At 39.9% G+C, this 21,393-nt stretch overlaps 1 protein-coding gene across 19 annotated transcripts in view; it reads right to left on the reverse strand.

The window, feature by feature from the left end:
• The window catches only part of SLMAP (sarcolemma associated protein), a 78,902-nt gene that overhangs the window by 36,883 nt on the left and 20,626 nt on the right, over positions 1-21,393 (reverse strand). For 4 of the 19 annotated variants that reach the window (XM_072347325.1, XM_072347323.1, XM_072347324.1 and 1 more), the window contains exons 2-13: positions 15,966-16,113; positions 12,698-12,770; positions 11,614-11,650; positions 9,969-10,031; positions 8,994-9,089; positions 8,349-8,420; positions 7,138-7,278; positions 5,879-6,016; positions 4,594-4,762; positions 4,460-4,510; positions 3,842-3,892; positions 236-298 (exon numbers count right to left, since the gene is read on the reverse strand). In XM_072347325.1, the coding sequence (XP_072203426.1) occupies positions 236-298; positions 3,842-3,892; positions 4,460-4,510; positions 4,594-4,762; positions 5,879-6,016; positions 7,138-7,278; positions 8,349-8,420; positions 8,994-9,089; positions 9,969-10,031; positions 11,614-11,650; positions 12,698-12,770; positions 15,966-16,113 (1,102 nt within the window). The remainder of the gene's footprint in view (positions 1-235; positions 299-3,841; positions 3,893-4,459; positions 4,511-4,593; positions 4,763-5,878; positions 6,017-7,137; positions 7,279-8,348; positions 8,421-8,993; positions 9,090-9,968; positions 10,032-11,613; positions 11,651-12,697; positions 12,771-15,965; positions 16,114-21,393) is intronic. The other 15 variants (XM_072347335.1, XM_072347330.1, XM_072347331.1 and 12 more) reach the window with 6 other exon arrangements.

Raw genomic sequence — 21,393 nt, forward strand, 5'->3', positions numbered from 1 at the left:
GGAAAAGAATGACTACATGTATGAAAAGACAATGTGATCATCATTTCCACAACAAAGATGCCTCCAAAGCAATGATATCCTTTTGCTACTACAGGCATCTGTTTAATACCACAACACCTCAGTTCTGTGCTACTACAGACATACTGAATAGTAGTGACAGATTCTGGGTTTCATCCACCTTGTCTGAGTTTTCTGCTGTTTTTAAAGTGAATGTGATGAACACTCTTGTACTCACTCTGACAGTCTATGAACTGATGAATAAAAGTGCAGTCCCCTCCACTCTTTGAAAGAAAGTGCTCTAGTAAAGAAAGAAACACTTCAGTTTACAACTGCTTATTTTCAGGTTGATGCAACAAAAAATGTGAAAGGTATACCAACAGTATTTGTCACCGCATGTTTACAGTTAGCTGTTGAGGTTTGGGTTACTACACAAGCAGACAACACCCGTTTGGAACAATGTCTGGATGATGCTAGCAAGCAGATTTTCTTCTGATCAGATCAAAAGAGTAAAGTGCTTTTTGACTGCATTTTCAAAAAAGTGCTTTTAAATACCAGAATCTATGAGCTTCTCAAAACAAAAAGCTCCTTACCTCAGTGGAAGGTAATTAAATCTTGTTAAGTCAAATTCAGCAGGAACAAATAACAAAAATCCATTCACAGCATTGCTCTTTCACATTAGGTGGTGACAAAGGCCTTCCATTAACAATCAGAAGTTTGGCAAAAAGTTTAACACACAAACAGTATTTAAATTATAATAAGTTTAGAACCCATAAGATGATACATAATTGAAACACGCAGCTCCACAGAACCACCACCGGTACCCACTGGTAAACAAGACATTGTGAATAATCAGCAGACACCAAATCCAAGTGCTGAAGAAATAGGAAGCGTGTATTTAACCTATATTCGGTGGCACTTTATTCTTAGTTTTAAAAGGGTATTTATTAAGTTTTTCTTTAGTCTTCAGTCTTTCGCAGCCTGGCCCTTATGAGCAATGATGTAATATTAACCTTTACCGCGTTTGAAAATCACTTCAATAAACGTCATTTTTTCTAATTCGTAAGGACAAGGCTTTTAAAGCACAGCACCACGACTGTAACATCTGTTTTCCATCTCTGAAATATTTATTTTTACATTTTCTACACGTTGCTCTTCCAAGAGATGGTGCAGAAGCTTTTTTGTACCTTTCTGTATTCAAGATATGGCTCACAAAGAATTGAAATAGAAAAACCAGGTGTGGTGGAATCACTTACTGCAACAACTCAGTTCTGAGCGACCTCTGCCAGTAGCTTTGTGTCTAAGAAAGTATTCTCTTCTGCATCAGAACTTCTATCAGTGAAATGAGAGAAAACTAACACCTCACCACCAGCACCATAAAGCACTTTGTTATGACCCCAGACACACTATCAGACGGCTCCTAGTTTCCCTACTCAGTACTGTTTGCTTCTTTTTTTAAATTCATAGCAGTCCTCACAATAAAGAACTCCTGTAAGATCCTCGTGGCTGCAACAGTTTCAGTGTACCTGTCAGTACACCTCCTGAGCTGATCCCAGATCTTCAGAGACAGGGAGACAAAAGCAACATCATCAAGCATGCCAAGTTTTACCTTCTTCCTCAGCAGCACATGAACAATGTGTCAAGAAACTTGTTTCTAGTTTCCTGGTCATTAGCACCCAGTGAGAAAAGAGGGTAACGGCATCATCAGATACAAACAGAGGAAACTATTTTTTCCCCTTTACAGATTATTTGGTGCAAAACCACTTCTTGCATTTCTGATTTCTGTCTTTACCTATGAAGTCTTTCCCTTACACAGAACATCCACAAACTCCTTCACTGCAGAAGCAGCTGAATCTACATTACCAACCCCAAATTCTAAGTTCTAAAATAACTCAAGACTACTCAGCAAAACACAGTAACTGTTTCCTGCTGCTCTCAAGAAGGCAGAAAACCAAAATCTGACAGAAAAAAAAATTACTGCCCATCTGTCGTTGTGTGATGACTGGATAAGGAACAGGAGGATAAAGACAAACACATTCTGTCATGAAAAGAACACAAGCCAACAAGCTCTATGAAGTCAGAAATGTGGATGGACTTGGTATAGCAGAGATGTGCAGAAGAATGTGGTACAATGCAAAATATGGAAAGCTAAGCTAATCCATAGAATAAAATAACATTATGGCAGATACATGGGAGAGAAAGGTGACAGACTTTATAAACACAAACAGCAACAACCTGAACGAACAGATCCATTTCAAAGAAAAAGAAAATGGTAGACAACCTCCTAACATTTCTGTTTGCCCTCCTGTTTCTCTTGGGAAGGAGGATTACGTGTTCTCATGCATTCACACAGATGATTCTTATACAATACTCACAATAAATAAAAAGAGGACTGCTTCTTAAACTTTGAAAAACTAGTTAAAGGAATGGTAATTGGGATCACATGACAGGCTGTTTTCTTTGCAGCATTGCAGGATTTTCCAAACACTTCCAATAATCTAATTCACAAAGTCTGACAGCTCACATGATTAGAATGTGATTATTAGAATGAAGAATCCCAGTCTTTACACAGTGCCTCAGTTTTGCTTGGTAGAGAAATAGATTATTTCCCACGGTGGAAAATTAAAAAACAAAAAGGCATGTTTATTTCTTAACCATCCAATCAAGCATGGTGAGTATTACCTACTCACCTATCTAAACCTACACAACAGCAAGATGGAACAACACTAAGAGAGAACCAGCACTTAGATTAAGCAGATTTTTTTTATACAGTTCCTGCCAGTGTACTGAACACATCTCTCCCACTCCAAATAAGAAATCAATATGAGGTTATGCCGTGATTTCATTGTGATGGCACTCTCCCTAGTTCAGAAGCTCTTCATTTATAATACAAAGAAAATAAATCAAATCTAAATGTTACAGCAGAGATAGCTTTTAAATCATTTCAAAATATATAGACAGTCATCCTGAAACACCAGAAGGAATAGTTGGAACTGTGAGTTCTCTATGTAAGGGTCCCAACCATCCTACTAATACCACCACGAGTCCTCAGAGGCTTCACTTTACACAGGAAATGTTCAGGGACGATTTTTCATTGATGTAGCTTAAGTAAACTAAAGACAACAGATCTATCTAAATTAACAGAACAATTTAGTGAATATAAACCATTTCGTATATGAGAAAAAAGGCAGATTTTTAATCAATTTTATTAAAAAAAATCCTCAAGTGTATGTTAAGACATTGGTTAAAAACAATCTAGCTTAAACTACTTTGTCTTTAAGAAAAAAAGTTAGTGTGCATTAGTTCCTGTTTGGTAGAAAGAAACTCTCTTAAATTTTAAAGAAGTTTCAAAGTTAGTTTCCACTACTGGTACGTGATTTACTTGCATTGGTCATACATCACAGACAGCAAAAATATATTTTTTGCTGACTTTACTTACCATAACCAACTTAATAGAAAAATGGTATAAGTCTGTGTCGCAAGGAAAATAAAGAGGAAAATAGTTAATGAGGGTTTTCCACTGTGTGTCACAAGTTTGACACCATTCATAAGAATCCCACTGATTCCAGTAAAAACCCTTTTTTTATTATTATTTTTTTTAAATAAAAAAAAAATTAAAACAGGTCAACTTCCAAGTTTGGCTCCTTGGCTTTTACAGAACCTTCTATAAATGTACACTGAGAGCCTAAGCAACAACAGCAAAAAAAAAAAAAAGGTGGCCAGAGAAGTGGGCAACTTCTTGTTTAAGGGAATGTTAATCCAAGTAAAACTTTAGAGAGCAAAAATAATTTGTTCAACTTCAAACATCAACCATAAGACAAAAGGTAGCCTTGAGATACACTACCTTTTTCTGTGCTCCCATTAATTTTAGGTATGAAGTCATCAACTTGTATGCCTAGGATTAAGAAAGGGTATTATTTCTAGAATCAAGCAAAATGTTTTGGTTTTTTTTTCTTTATAAATACAGCACTGTGAAATGCAAATGGTTTGTCATAATATTTCCTCTAAGTATCTAGATCAGGTGAATCAAACAAAGCAGGCAAGACTTAGTGCATTTTCCAACAGGACAGATCACGTTTCTGACTGTTCAACACACCGGAAGTTCTTATCATTCAAAGAATTACTGTCCATTACATATATATTGTTTAAAAGAACATGGCAACAAACTAGTATCTTTTGCTGAGTGGCGGATAAGGGGCTGGGAACCAAGAAGAGCCCTGAACTGAGCAACAAACCCCAAAGGTGAACACGCACAGCAGCAGTGCCCTCTGCTGGCAATCTGCTGCAGTTACGTATTTTTTTCTCTGCATCATTAACAAGCAGTAAAACAGTGCAAGCACTGGCTTACTTGTAAATACATTATCCTATTGCAGACACCTACATTACAGCATTATTACAATAAAAGGAATTGAAGAGAAATAATCTGGGAACCAGCTTTAAACAAGAAACTGATCACACCTACCTAAGCTGTTGTGTTCTTTAAGAGTTTTCTCTTGAAGATGCTCTAACCGTACTGTAAACAGAATTCCAAGAAAAAGGTATTTCACAGATTAAAAGAACAACAATTTAATCATTCTTCCCCCATTAGTGACTAACCTTGTAAAGCTGTTAGCCGCTCATTGGTGAAGTCATTATCAGCCTGCAAAGCTTCTATTTTTGCTTGAAGTTCTTGCTCTCTTTCTTCCATTTCATCTATCTTATGCTGCAATTCCTTTTTCTCCGCCAGTCCCTTCTGTTGGATTTCTTCTTGTTTTCCTTCTGCCACCTGCTCAGAAGTAAAATCCCCAAACAAATGAAAACAACATCCTGAAGTGTAGATTTCCTTGTCTTGTATAACAGAATGTACTAAATTGACTGACTTTGGTAGCCAGATGGAGAAAACAAAAACAATACAATCTCACTGTACACAAAATTGCAGATAAAAAGCATCTCAAAACACCAACAGAACACTATCAAGTCTGAAGAGCTTAGAAACACCTAAAGACTCCCATCTCAAACCATCAGACAAATTACAAAGCCATTACGAGCTGAATTCACGGTACACAGATGAAACTTATTAAAACCCACAGCTTTTTCCTTGTTGGATTTCATGATATATTTCATAGATTCTCCTCCCTGCAAAGTTAGGTTAATAAGCTCCAATTTTGATCCTTCTGAGTAAACTCATCATTAACAGTGATTAATTCCCAGTTGCAAAACTGAGGACCTTAAGACCAGCAATATAACATTTAATTTGGAAAGAAAAGTCTTCTGAGATGCTGAGCTAAGGCCAAAATAATCTGTATTCCTGTACCCAGGACAATTCTAACTGTCTCAAAACCAGAACACTACCACTTCCTCGATATCATCTGCTAACCTCAATGGGAGTCTTTATGGGAACAGGCTTTATCATACTGTCATCATTTTGTCCTCCAGCATGAGGAACATTAAAATATTAACCTAACTAGAAATTTGATTTAATAATAAACCTGAATTCATGCTCCTTTCCACCAAGGAGCTGAGCTGTACTTTTACAGTGGTTGGCCATTTGTTCTTGTAACTGCTCTAAGGGGCAATGTGAAATGTAAACAACTTATTTATATAAAAGCAGCTGAATGTGAAATTTCATCCACTATGAAGTTTTTAGTATAAAACTGCAGCTCAAAAATACTGTAGTTTTAAAAGCAAATGAAAAAGGGACATTTTTAACAATTTCAATTATGACTCTTTCAGGCACATTAATTGTAAAGGAAAATAGCACCTAACAGTTGATATACACCTTTCTTTCATCTACCTGTTGCTTAAATAGTTTCTTAACCTTTACTTGATCACTGCTTTAGAAATGAAATCTTTTTCCATGCATTGCAACATCACCATACGTCTAATAAAGTTCTGTTGTTACCTTTAGCTTGTCAGAAAGATCTTTAATTTCATTTACAGCTCCATTGTACTTATTGGCTAATTCTCTTAATTCTTCCTGAGTCCGCTCATTCATTTCTTTCAGGTGAGTACATTCATCTTCTGTATTACTTAAACTCCGCTGTAAGAGAAAATTTGTGTGGAGCAAATGCAAAACTTGAGACTAATAACCCACCAAACATTCCAGCTGACGCACATTTCCCCTCAAAACAATATGTGCAACTGATCATATTTGTTTCCAAACTGCTTTGCTCCTAATCATCAAGTCTAAACACAATAAAACAAGCACTGGTGAAAGTGCTAGCCTTTGTAATAGTCTACTTAATAGAACTTATATGAAGAAAGCTTCATGCATGTGGAAAAAAAACACCATACCTCAAAGCCAAATTAGGCCATGAAAACAATTAAGACTAATGGGAATAAAGAACTGAAATGTGCAATTCGTCTCCCTCTTCTATGTTATTTATAATGAAGCTTTCTAGATTTGTTTTCTGAACTCCATCGTGTGGGCAAGGATCTCAGGTAAGATGCCCTTTACTCAAGGGGCAGCCAGGTCTTCAGGAGGCAAGGAATCCTCCAGTACAAGCTGGCATCAGCTGTGGCCAACAGCATAGCTAAATGGCATATAGAGTTTCCCCCTCATTACTCAAGATCTGTTTCTTCATTTGTATCACATTACAGACAGTAAACAAAAACGTACTTGTATTCCTTGGTAACAAGCTCTAACTTAGTATTCTTTCCTCATCATCAAAACAGTCCAATGCCACGATTTAACCAAAGCTGCATTTAACACTACATTATTTAATAATTAAAGCACCAGTTCCAACCAGGAGCCAGTAATTCTACTGTGTGAAGGGGAAAGGATGTGCTAGAGGGCATGCAAGGAAACCCCATACTGAGGTTAGATTAATATTTCTCCACCAAGAGTCAAATTGAAGAGGAAAAAGAATAATGGAGGAGTCAGAGAATTCTTTTTGTTATTTTCACTCTCAATTATATCCCAAACATATTAAATATGTTAAGAAAGCTTAATATATTTCAAGAATGGGGGAAAAGGGAAGAGTTTAAAGATTCCCCATTAACAGTTCAAGCCTAAGATTAGCATCTAAGAAATAAACAGCTCTATTTAATATACTGCAAGTGCCACAATATGACAGACACTGGCCTGTCACAGGCAATAAACATGGATCTAAGTAGCAGCAGTTCCAAGTATTCCTGTATTTCCAGCAAACTAGTTCATACCTCCACTTCAGACAGCTTTCTGACCACTTCTATTTTCTCCTGTAGGACCCGCCTCAGGGACTCTTTGGCTGTTGTCTCATAGTTGTGTTTATCTTCTTGTAATGCTATAAGCTCTTTTCGTATACTGTCTTCTGTTTGATTCTGGACATGCAATTCAAATACAAAAAATGTTAAGTTAATATTTTGTTGATTAAATACGTGAGATTGTGCTAAAATCTGTTCTATTCCAAAATGTTCAGCAGTTGCTGGTAGATGAGAAAACTTTGCAGGTAAATTGCTTGTAAGGTGGAATGATACAAAGATGATAACAGATATTCAAAAGGTTATTTATAAGGAAAAACTCACTGATATGGACACCTTCGCTGGGCAATCTCCACCAGGGAGCAATCTCCAACAGAGATGCTGCCTTAGTGGTGGTCAGCCCTTAAATGAGGTCTAGAGGAGGTGGAGTCAAGCTCCCTTCCGGGAGCACAGCTGAATTACTCTCACCTGTGCTCCCACAGCTGACCCGACACTTGCCTCAGCTGATTAATCAGAGGCTCAGGCTGTGATTACCAGTTTCCCATACATCACTGAATAAGGATTCTTGATACACCTGGGTATAAACCACCTCTATGTACAACAGCACACACCTACAATTCTTTGATCATAGCAGAACTGTAATTTTTTGAGGCACAAAATAGTGTCAAGCCTAGGAGTCCTACTGTTAGACAAACACAAACTCTCTGAGGTTCCATCTGAGAGATCTCAGGGCCTGCAAAAAAATAATATATCATCTAGGTAGTTGTGAGGAAGAAAAAAAGTAATTAAGGCATACATGGCCTGAATAACACACAAGTCAGAGCATTCTTTTTACTTTGCTTCTGAATGTCAGCATATGCTGAATGCCTTTTTTCAAATCCATATTTGAAAAGAAAACAGGGCTGACAGATTGGTTGCTTCTCACGGATGACAAATTCCTTTCCAGTATACAAAAAGCAAAACCAGTTTGGGCTCAAAAAATGCTGATAGATAACCATTTATTTAAACTTAATTCCATGAAATACAGAATAGCCCTACAATTTTCAACCTAATCAGATTAAAACTGCATAGCACAGCCCCACATGAGGAAGTTTGTGTTCAAACTGCTTTCTTGAGTGTCATTTCAAAATACTTCAGAAGAGCTATCTTTCAGTATTCCAGTATGGAGTCCTACTAAGTGAATTACTTACCTTTGAACATGCTTGTAACTGATTTCCCATAACCTCTAACCTTGATAGCAGCCTGTCTTCATCTATTAAAGCCTAGAAGAGAAGTTTGACCTCATATTAGTATTGTATTTCAAGTAGATCCAGTAGACTTCTGCTTTAGAGTTGCATTACTGGAGTATTTATCACAGAAACATAGAATGGCCTGGGTTGAAAAGGACCGTAAGGATCATCTGTTTTCAACTCCCTGCAACAGGCAAGGTCACCAACCACCAGACCAGGCTGCCCAGAGCCACATCCAGCCTGGCCTTGAATGCCACCAGGGATGGGGCATCCACAACCTCCTTGGGCAACCTGTTCCAGTGCATCACCACCCTCTGAGTGAAAAACTTCCTAATATCTAACCTAAACCTCCTCATCTCAGTTTACAACCATTCCCCTGTCCAATCAATTAAATAATCCGTTAATCGATTAAATATTCAATTAATATCATTAAAAGTTATTTGAATTTGCACATTAAATTTATTAAACATTGTCTTTTGCAGTTTGAGAACCACAAAATGCTTTTTACTCTTTTCTTTTGTTTTCCAGGTTATTTATAAAGCAATAGAAACAATTTATACTTAGCTACTTTTTCAGCCTATAAAGGGAAAGGATGCTTTCTGGTACCTGCCAACTAGTATCTGAAGCCTCTTGTGTAACAGCAAGTAGTCGCTGAAGGGTTGCCAGCTTCTGTTCCAACATTTGTTCCCGATGTAAGGCTTCCTACAATGAGATCAAGAGAGCCAACTGGTCAGTTCTGCTGGTGCAACTCAAAACAGAAGCAATAGCAAAGATACCGAATAATGCTGGATTTTAAGAAAAAAAAGTGTGAGCAGCACACACTGTCACATATTCAAAACTTCAGTAAAACCATCCCATTTTATTCACCCACACTTTCATTTGGATATTTCCATTAGAAAATGTTATCTTACAACCTCGGGTTCCCGAAAAGGTTAATGTGTCAAGCATACGCTGCACATGCAGAGCACACACAGTAAACAATTCCAAGACTTTTCAGCAGTATGCCCACTCTGAACTTTTGTCACTAATTCCAGCAATAAAACTGGTGCACCCACCAGAAGGCAGATTTGGCAGCTTCTGTGCACTGAGCTGCTAGTCCCTAAATCGAGTCACAGGAAATAAATGCCATGCAAGAATTGCTATTTTTGTTTGAATTTATTTTGGGTCAGCAAGGAATTTTTAACAATTCCAGGATACAAGAGTGAACAGACTGGTAAATAGTTCTGAATTTGCCCTCTCATGAAAGAGCATCTGCCTGAGTTGCTTCCTGCTACTTCAGCAAATGCATCCAAAATTAATGAGTCTCAAACCCATATCGTTAACTGGAATAAAAATTGCCATTTCTATTACACCTTATATGAAAGCCATAGTTCATACTGCTCATTAAGAACCCCAGAAGCTTACATGGAGTTATGTTAGGTTCAATTATAACACTTCCTATAGTGTTTCACTACAGAATAAGGTAAAGTGCTTTGTTCCTGTTTACAAATGGGAAGACAAAAAATATACATTTTTGGTTACTTTTTAATCAGTCAAAGATTAAATATTTAATCAAATTAATGCTGCCATGAAAAAAATTACCTGTAGATACTGTGAAAGCTGAAACAATTCCTGAGAATACATACTGGGCGTGTTAGCAGCAACCTGAGAAATAAGAGAATTTATGAATCCAAACATTTTTGGATCTTTCATTAGACTCAGTTAAGGCAAAGTTCATAATTTAAATACAGTCAGGAAGGTAAATTTGTTATTGAACAAATGGTGCTTTCAATCATTTTTTATCCTACTGTCATTTTAATTCAGGTTAACAGAACTTCACCACTCATGGCACTCGTGGCCACACCATGCTGATGTCTTCACAAGCTTTTGAATCAAAGTACCAAACAGCTTCACCTCAGCTCAAACAAAAGACAATCTGACAAAAGAAATAAGGTGCGCAAAGGTGAAGCCATTCAATCCAGGGACAAGTAGAAATGGGGCTGTCCAGAAATGACAGTTTTCTCATATTCCAACTCAACATGCCTTGTTCTCCACTCCTACCTCTCAAGATTTCATCACACATTTTCTGCTGACCTAACTCCATCTCCTTCACCATTCTCTTTGTCCCTTATTTCACAGCTGAGGACTACCTGCATTACCTTAATGTATAATTGCTCTTGCTGTGTTTCTGCACCATCACTTTGATTTTAATACAAATTCAATTAAAGAAAATTATGCTATTCAGTGCCTCGCCTCAGCCAGGCTTAAGAATGTCTGTTGTTTTACCAAGTCTTGCTTTAACTCCACACTTCTCCCAGTGCCAGAAACCATTCTGCATTTCGGGCTAAGGAGGTGGGGTGGTTTGTTATTGCTGTTACCTACACTGATACCACTGAGAAACACAAGTATAGTACAATTCCCTGCAGAACTTCTGCCCTCACCATGCACTCACACTACATAAGCTGCTTGAAGCCCTGGCTTAATGCAAGTGCCACGAGACTGGTGACTTCATAAAGAAGTTTCCTTAGTTTCCAAACATTTTGGTTTTTGCATTGAAAATGTTGATTCATTTGAACCTTAGTCAATCCTTCTTTTGTTTGTTTTGTTTTTACAGCCTAGACAATCAAATAATGGACACCTGTCCCAGGCTAGTAATACCTATTAACACCTTCTGGAGAAGAACTTTACAGTATCAAAACTGAGTTTAACAACTGCACTGTTATTGACTTTACAGTGAACAGATCTGGCTGTACCTGTATGACAGGAGTGCAGAGGTCTCTCAGTTTTCCTCTGGAACATACCTGAGCACTTCCAAGCCTGCATCGTGCAACTCATCCCCCACGAGAGCAAGATAAAAGACAACAGACCTCATCCAAACACCAAACCACGAAACAGGATCTACTCTTGGGTCCCACAGAACAGACCAAGTATCAAATTATGCAATACCCAACATCTGTTAATCGCAAACAGTATCTGGAAACTGAACCGTCTCAATAGCACTGTGTTTTCTGAAGCCATGTTTCAGATGCCATACTCCATCTAAGAAGCCAAACTACCTTAAATATACGCTTTGGTGCTGCTGCTCCTCCCCTACATAAATGCCACTCAAAATTTAAAACTAGTTTAAATCAGACCAGCAGGAAACACAGCAAAATGCAACTGGACTTCACACTCACTTCATCTTTTTAACAAGTCAGAAAACAGCACATGGTAGAGTAAGGCAAAAACCAACAAATTACTGAATTACCTTATCAACAGGACTTGGTAATGGAGCATGGATAACACTTGAAAACAAACAAAAAAAGAAAAAGTAAACACAAAGTATTTATGCTACAGAATAGCAGTTCACAAATCACTGTGTGTTCCATCAAGATGCTTTGTAAGGTGATAAAACTGGAGAGCTTACAATGTAATCATGTAAAAATGGTTAATACTATGCTAGGGGCCATTTTTGAAGTTACAGAACTATTTTCAAGCTATAAATCAAGCTATAAATGTGTTCTAAAGATACATTTTACCAACTTTTACTTTGAGTAATTCTATTTGGATGTGTAACTTCCATATTTGATATGTAACCATTTTAGTAAGGCTTCTACCAAGCTACGTGCACAGAACAACACTTCCAGGAAGGCAGCTGATCTGGTACTCTTGTACACAAATATATATGCAGTAACGTTGTTTGGTAACTTCCACAGCTTTGTACAATTACACATTTTCATCTGGAATCAAAACCCCATACCACACATCTCTAGCATTTCTTATTAGTGCATGCAATTACACTGAAGATTTCCCATACTGCTCTATTTTGACCTAGCTTTCCATGAAGCAAAATATAAAGCTTCATAGTAACGATGAACAACTACACCATGAGGAAGCATTACACTGCTTATCTGAAGAATATGAACAGTGTTATGTGTACACATGTCCAGAAACAGAGATATCAGCTTCACATTAGGAGAGCCTATGTGCATTTAAAGGAACAGAAACAACAATGCCAAAGTATAAAGGAGGGAACGGGAATAGCTCATTTGCTTCCTTTTGCTCCTATACTTTTGTTTTTAATATTCATTTTGGTATCCTGAGCAACAGCGAATCAGAGAATCCAACTCGGTAAGAACTTTTTTATGCTTTCAGAGCTGCCTCGATTTCTCAGAGTGACAACTGAATGAGATTTATTGTTCATAGTGCCTGCAAAAGAAGCATGTTCTCAGTTATTTATTTGAACACATCCAAAGAAACTGCTCTTGTGCCAATTTTAAACGTAATATCCATCAAATCCTCACTACACAGAAGTCTAATCTTGCCGTATGCAAACAGACGCTTATTCTTACTCAGATCGCAATCGAGCTTCCATTCCATCTGGAAGAAACAGTTTGATTGTGGAGACTATACATCCATGAGTAACTGAAAAGAAACAAACATCACATCATCATCATTTGTCACTATTCAATTGTAAGTCCCACGGTTAAAAATACGGTAACTGTCTTAAACTCTAATGCAGGTGAACAAGAAAAGGGAAGCAAGCCTTCAAGCGCTGGTGGCTATGAATTGTCAAGTGCATCTTCCTGGTAACATGGATAGAAAGATGGAATTTATTCCCAAAGCACTGCAGAAAGCTGGATGTGAGCATACGGCCCTCAGTCACTATACCTAAAGAACCTACCAACACTTGAGGCAGAGCTGCTCTACTTTCATAGTTATTAATATCAGTAAAATAGCTAATCTGGCTTAGTATAAAAAGGACAATGGGTGTTTTAGGACAACGGTAGTACTCCAGGGAAAAGAGAGAGGTCTTTGAGGAAGCTGCCACAGATAGAATCTAAAAATACAGGAGGGGTGATCCAACTGAACAGAGTTCTCCCTTGTGTTCAGCACTAAAAGCTACATACAACATCTGATTTGCTCCAGGACTGCGGTAAACTGCCCTGGTACAACATGAAATGTACCTGCCAGGGAAGATCAGCCCCATCTCAAACTGGATAAATCCATGGGGTCTTTTTCTTGGCTCTGAGGTGACCAAATAAAGAGTCTGTGCAATTTACAATCTGCTCTTGACAACACAACGAAAACCAGCAGCGCTATTATCTGTGGCATGCAACACTCAAACAGCTCACACAGCAAAGGATCCTTCCCCCTTTACAGTCCAGAGAGGAAACACTGATTTCAGGAAGAAAGTAGGAGGGTATCAAAAACCAAAGCTAAGGGACAGCCTTCGCACTGTGCCACATACCGGGTAGCTCTGCCATGAGATAACAGGATTCTAAAGTTTGCCCCTTTAATACACTCAAAACTAACTGTACTGAAAGCTGCAGAAGCTTTTTTCATATATTAAAAAGAGAGAGAGAAGAGAGAAAGGGGATTTAACAGAGGCTATAAATAGTGTCCGTAAGAAGATACTGCAGCATTTTGGATACTTTATAGAACAAAATTACATCAAATACAGCTATCCAGTCACGACTAACGGGAAAAAAACAAAGCCGAAAGGAAAGGTACCGCAACAGACACGACGCCGGAATAACGATGGCCGGCTATGGCAGCAGGAATCACGGCACCTCCTGTCTATGGTAGGTGAGGCCGCACGCCCGCGCTCCCACGCGCCCCGCACTCACCTCGGGCACAGCGGCTCGTACCGTACCGGGCCCGGGCGGCCGCACGGGAAGGGAGCGGCGGGAGCCGGGCCGGCTGCGCACGGCAGGGGGCGATCCGCGCCCGAGGAGCCGCGCCGGGACGCCGGAAAACGGGGCTGCGACCGAGGCGGCGCGCCGTGAGCTAACAGCGGCATGGGACCGACGGCACGGCAGCACTGGGGGAACGAAGGGTTTGTGGGGTTTTTCTCTCGAGAGCTTTGCTTCGAAGAGGGACGGCCGTCCGACAGCGGCACAGCTGCGTGCGTCCGAGCAGAGCGCGCTGCCCGGGCCGTGCGAGCCACGCGTCCGCCGCCACGGGACGAAGGGCGCCGGCTGCCCGCCTCGGTCCCGCTGCTGCCCGCCACGGGGCTGCTGTTCCTGGCACACGGGGGACACCGAGGCGGTGCCGAGGACACAGAGGCAGATGCGGAGGGGTGAAGGGATGGGGAACGGAGCGGCGCTGGTGCCGGGAGCAGGAGCGACAAAAAAGGAAGCGGCAACGGCTTCAGCTGCACAGCACAACTTGGAAGATCCGCCGCTTATGTAAGACATCCCGAACCACACAGTGAACCTGCCACGCTCCTCGCGACCCAATCAAGATCGAATTTGCAAGGAAATGATTTCCCAAAAGGCAGCCCGAACAATGACACGGAAATAAACATATTCCAGCAATATTTACACAAATGGGAATTTACATAGGGAAGTTCGTGCTGCCTGTCCGTAACGGCATATGGCAAAGTGCTGAGACGCCTTCTGCAGGGGAGGCATTATACAAATATCAGTATGCAAAATGGCCTCAAAGGGAACCACTAATTTAAAACCGGCTTTCATGTCGGTGCTTTATTACGAGATTAAATGAACAGTAACATCTAAGGTTACTCAAATGAACCAGGGGAGAAAAAATGTGTTTGTCTGCATTCCAGCTGCATTCATGTGTAACCACTGTAACTGTGATGCAGCTGTTTCGTGCCCCTGCATGATGATACAATTTTCATTCATTGCTTGGGGAGGCACGGAGAGGAGAACACAGACCTCGTACGCTCTTCCTCATCAGCTGGCTCAGCGCATTGGGAGTGACGCTGAGTGCGGCTCCTATCTTCACAGCTGGGAAGAGCAAAGGAAGGCAGCAGAACCAGACTGCTCCTGCACTAACGCTCAGACACAGGGGCTGTCATACTAACACAGAGCCAGCAGGAAGAACTGCTGCCATTCCAATGAGCTTTCCGTGGACTTTCACATAAGTTAATTGTAAGTAATCACCAATAAAAACAAATGAACTCCATTTTTGCCTTCTACAAAAGTCCTTGAAATTATTTTAGGTCTAAATACACATGAACAAATTTGGCCCCTTAAGTAAGGCCAGCCCCACTCGAAACAAATAGTCCCAGGTTTAGCAGAGATGTAAAGTATCCCTTGGATCTATTCCACATAAACTGTTATTGTTCATTAATATTTGCACTCACATTACATGAAGTAATGTTTTCAATAACTCCCAGACAATACCAACTAAACATCCAGGAATCCAAAACAAGCAAAGCCCCCAGCACTACACACACATCTCTGTACACGCACACTCTCACTACGCTTTTGAAACCGCTGTGTAAGTCAGCTGAAATGAGAATGCATCTAAAGCCTGGTCCCATCCCAGCTCTGCATTTCCATCGCCTATTGAAATGCACATAAGCACCCACACAGCCGCAGAAGAAGGTGGCCCAAGGAAACAAGCCAACTGAAAGACCCTGCTGAGTGGGAGGAGGGACAGATTCAGTGCTTTCAGCGAATCCATTTCTTTATCCAGTGTGCCACGCAGTCACAAGACTCACTGCCAGCACAACAGAGGGAAGAGAAGCAATAAGGAATACCTTTTCTTTTCATACAGTGGGAATACCATTTACTCTTAAAGAACAACACTGCAGTAAGACAATGTAAATACACTAGAAAAACCAAAACAGAAGGTGACCCAAACCCTTACCTTTCCGTGTGTTCTCCGTCACATCTACACCAAACTGGATGATGTCACCTGACATTATCTCACATGGTGGGCTCTCCTCAGACCCTCTACTCAGTCTCTGGCTATTAATAAAGGTACCATTACTACTTTTAGTGTCTTGAAGGTAGAACTGTAAAAACAAACAAAAAGAACATTAAGTTACCTGGAGAAATAAAACAAGCACAATGAAACAGAAGCACCAGTAAAATTGAATTTGCTTTAAAATACAGCTTGACGCCCAGTGTAGAGAGAACTAATGCATTAAACTCAAGATATTCTCCTCGGGATGTAACACTTTCACACAATCAATGAATGTTTTTATTTTTCAGTTGTTTGACACCGCTGCCTGCATGGAAAGGATGACATCACCTTCCTTTGCAATACTTTTTGCTACACGTACGTAAGAATTTGTTCATCAGTATGAGAACTTGTACTGCACGAGGTGAAAGTGCCCGTGTTGCCCTAAACACGCTATAGGGAAAGCAAGGGCTGAGAGTGAAAAGAAATGATTCTGAAGATGATGGAATTCAGGAACTATAATAACACCTTACTGAAACTAAGGAAAACAACATTAGGATGCTTTTACTTCTTAGGGAAACTAGTCCACACCATTATGTTAATCCTTGGATTGATTCATCATCAGGTACCTTTGTAAATATCCATTTGTAGAGTTAATTAAAATTTAATAGCAAGTTACTGCATCTTAAGTGGCTTATGACACAAGGGGAACTGCCCCATCTAGGAGAGGCCACCTGGCAAGTGAGTCACTGGCTGAGACCTGATCAGCAGGCAGCATGAGAGAGGGACTGCCATGTTATTAGGTAGTCAGATGCAGCTCTTCTGAAGTGGGCCATGGGCAGTACTTCAAGGCGACAGTGGTTATTAAAGGATCCTTATGGGACATCAGAAGTCCCTGACTTCCTGCACTTGTAAGGAAACTCATCAAGTAGAAGGTGGGAGGCCAAGCGCTGCCTCCAGAAATGAGCATATTCTCATGTCTTACCTATAAATGCAACTCAAGATTTTTTTCTTTGAGGATTCAGTTAAACAAACAAACAAACAAACATGCTTTTGTATCTATTATCACACTCAAAAAAAAAGAAAAAAAAAAAAAGAAAATAAGATATGTATCTATATATCTTTATGCTGAAACCATTGAAGGAACACTTGGGTTTAAAAATGATGAGAGCAGCACTAGTACTTTTCAAACCTCATGACTCCAAGCACATGACACAGACCTGACATGCTTATCTCCAGCACCTGACAGCTTCAGTGCAATTGGGTCCACAGGATGGGACTCAATACAGCAAACGAGGCAAATGCCAAAACAGGCAAACTCAGCTAAATGGAGGTAATGACAGAATGAAAAGCAGCACATGAAAGACTTCTGCTCAAAGAGATACGGCTTTGATCTTAAATCAGAAAAAGAAATAATCGATTAGTCATATGTCCGTCAGGATGAATTATGGGCAGATCAAGAAATATTGGCTGTTTTCAGTGCATTAATCATCAGACCCAACCCCTCTAAACAGTACTCTGTTATAAAATATTATATATTAGTATAAATAATAGTTATATGGCTTTTGTGACAGTTATAGGTTTAAAGTCAATCAAATTAATTAGCTCATTAATTTACTTGTCTGAAAGTGTTCCACCCTCATGGTTCAGTGCAGAGGATTGTTTTTACTTCCCGTTTGCTTTCAATTAGCATTCTGCTCCTTTTGAAATTCCTTCTGTTATGAACAAGTGAGTCACAGCAAGGAGAAACAAACATGTTTATGCTTACCTACCCCACCCTTTTATTTCCTATACATAATACCTGCCACCGCTTAGTCCTCTACATTTTGGATTCGTGGATGCCAATATATTTCTGCAGCACCCACAGATGGTGCATTGAAAAGATAGCACAGAAAAGCAGAGGAGAGTTACCACGGGAAAGGAAATGCAACACACCATCAGCAATGCTAAACTCACAAATTCCATTTGGAACAACACAAGTGTAAATAAACAGCTAAATAAATACAAATTCCATCTTACATGATCACATTGATGCCCATTTAAGTGCATGCTACTAAATTTCATCATGTACACTTTAGAAAAGTGATGCTATTAAAATGCCTCGAAGCCTTTACGAACAGGATTAAAGCACTACTCCCTGCATCTAGCACAGAAATAATAGACACCAGCTTATTAACACGTTGCTGGTGCTAAGCAGAAATGCACTGACTTCAGCACTTAGGAAGAAGATTTCAGCCATCCCACCCTTTATAGGCCCTTTATAGAATCCTGAGACACTCACTTCTGTACATTAACTACTATTTATGGCAGCATATGGTATTTAATACATCATTATGTACTCCATGTACTAGGTGGGCTTTCCAGTTTGCATAGTGCCTGTTACCAGCACCTGTGTAATGCAACGCCTTCCATGAAGGCATCCCTGCTTACAGTGCATACCGCCCAGGTCCAGCAGCAGTGCCAGCTTCAACATAACCAAAGGCATTTCTCTGCCCCGTGCTCGGTGCAGTCACACCACCACCTCCACCGCTGTACTGGCTCAAGCACTGTTAGTCCCAGCAAACCAGTTTGGAGAGCTGACGCAAACTCTGCTTAACCTGGTAGTGCCAGAACAAAGGGCAGTATGTGCTGCCCTAATTACACCTGGTTTCGTAATTCACATCTCCCTCCAGAACAAACTAAAAACTCAGCCCTCTTGTGCCTTACATCAGGGCTGAGTGCAGCTGGGACAGGTGAGGGCAGAACCTTTGAAGACTGTTAAAGAATTACTGCACCTTTAATTCAGACAACGATACCCATGGCTCCAATGGCTCTTTCCCCTCCATCTGAGACAACGTACAACTATTTAGGAAACTTTCTTTCCAGTATCATAATGCCATGTTATGATTTGGTCATTTGTGTTTTCACGGTTGTTTGCACCCTCTCTCATTTATACCTCATTAATAAACTCACTTAATTGCCCTTATCATGCTGCTTCCACTAAATTTAAGATGTTACTTTGAAGTCAAGCTTCCCCAGGACAGCCCGTATTAGTTAGAAGCCTCTTTAGGGGACTTCCAAAGTATTCGAATTTTGTTTCCACGGTGTTTTACAAGGTATCATGTGGTATTGATCACACTCAGGTTTCTGCTGAGCTTTGCAAACTGAACAAAATTACCTCTTCTGCTTTGACCTACGTGACAGAAAAACCTTACACCAGTTAAGTCCCACTGCTTTTTAGGTCAATGACTCAGAGTACCAACAGCTTGCAAATCGCAGTCTACATTTTACTTTTGTGCAGTGAGAGAGATGAAATGTATGCACAGTGTATGGATTCTTGGTGATATTAGGGAGTCAGAAAATCGCTATGTTCCAGATTGTGCATTTTGTTTTAGCCTCTTCCTACAAAACTTGCTTTTAGCAACCACTCCCTCCTATACCTTCATTTTGACTGTATACAGCATTTCTTTCAACCCTCAGCATTGTATCACTAAGGATCAATCCAGAAATTCAACAAGAAGCACTAGAATTAGCCAAGGAAATCAAGAATGAACTCTTAATTAACTCACTAGTTGAACATTTTAGCTTTCTCAGAGTGAGATAAAAATCTCTAAAACCAGCCATGTATGGTAAACGATCACACATTCAGAAGCCCAAGGCAAGACTTTTCCTGCTTCATAGCTGTTGGTTACATGGCACTAGGTAAAGAAGGAGAATGAAGGGCAAAAAGAAATCAATGTTTAAGAAGTGTTCTATAAATGAGTTACTGATCATTCCAATTGTGGACTTTTTTTTCCAAAAATTCTTACAGTAACCACTCCAAGTACAACACAGTGAACAAAAACACCCTCAAGCCTCTTCCAGGATGGAAATACACCAATACTGCAGGAGGCAGCAAGTATCATCCTCATTCACAGAACATTTGCAATCACTTCATAAAGCCTCCCTTTTCCATTTGAAGAGCACATTACTGCTACTCCACCAACTTGAAACATCTGTTCAGAGCAATTACACTGAAAATCATAGAGAATTACTGAAGAACTGAGGGAATTCATCTACACAGATGTGAGATTCACTCCATGAATGGAATTAAATCTACTTCTATAAATGCAGACACAGACCGCAGCATATGCTTGTATGCCACCCTTGTTCCATTGCTACACTGCAATTGCTACACAACAAGAGGCACCAAAAGGCCATTGTGTCCCTTACAAAAGTCAACCGTCAGTATACTCAATACATCTTCACTGCCTAGGCTGTTACAGATATACAAAGAGTCTCCCAAGTCTCAAGGCATTAGTTTAGTCCAGAAAGATTGAAATATGTCAAATTCTGATGCTGACAAGTTCATCTTGTTGTTATACTGAGAATGAGAAAGGAGCAGCAATGGTGACACCTATAGTAATAAAGCCATTCAATTCTACATTAAAAGACAACAGCTTCTTCACTTGGCTCATGCTAGAGATGAGATGATCAATCATTGAACAATTAATGCTGGTAGTACAAATGCACTGGACTAAAGTCAGTACTCACATGTAGCAAATAAATGGGGATCTAAAAATTGCAATACTCCAAATCAAAATTGATTGAGATACAACTGTGTGGACCTGTCTCATACTAAGAGGTAAATTGTATTGGCTTTGTACAATCTCCATTACAAACAAGGATCTTAGAACAAGACAAACCAATATGGCCAACATTTATCACACTGCAGCCAAAAGGTTTCTTCTCCCATACAGTTAGTAGGTCACTTTATATTCCTTCAAATATCAACACTGAGTGTTTTCTGGATGTGGGAGCAGCAGTTTCACTAGCAGAGCACACTGTGCTAACCACAACGAATTCCAGGTTGATCCTTTGGCTGTAAGATAGATGACAGAAGTTCAAATGCTAAATTATCTCCAGATTCAAATGATTGAGTTCCTCGTTCTGGTCTGCTTAGACACATCCTAAATTCCTTTCCACTCACTCGACTAACTCCACCCACCTATCAAGGAAGTAAAAGTATTTTTCTCCATAAGCAAGCATAATTCACAGGGTGGGGTACATCAAGCAAAACTGCTTTTCTATTTAGTTTTATATTAGTTAAACACGTGGATCTAATAGATCTTTGCTCACTGAACAACTTGGAAACAAAACCAGTGCTTTAATTTGTGAGATCTCAGCAGACCAGTTCTGAAATGATTCTAGCTACCCATGGCAGGCATATGCTGTGAAATGCAGTGAGGCAGCTGAGAGGGAGCACAACCCGCCAGCAGGGCAGGAGGGAGCAGGGAACGTGTCCTTCTGCTGACCGAGAGCTCTGTCCTGTTCCCACCTTGAAGGTTTGTTGACTGTACTACCAGGACAACCCTGCTGGCCGCTCATACCTGTTGTCAAGCAAAATAAACTGTAGCAGTAAAAGCAGCTTCGT

Source organism: Excalfactoria chinensis, chromosome 12, assembly GCF_039878825.1.
Source record: "Excalfactoria chinensis isolate bCotChi1 chromosome 12, bCotChi1.hap2, whole genome shotgun sequence".
Lineage (NCBI taxonomy): Eukaryota > Metazoa > Chordata > Aves > Galliformes > Phasianidae > Excalfactoria > Excalfactoria chinensis.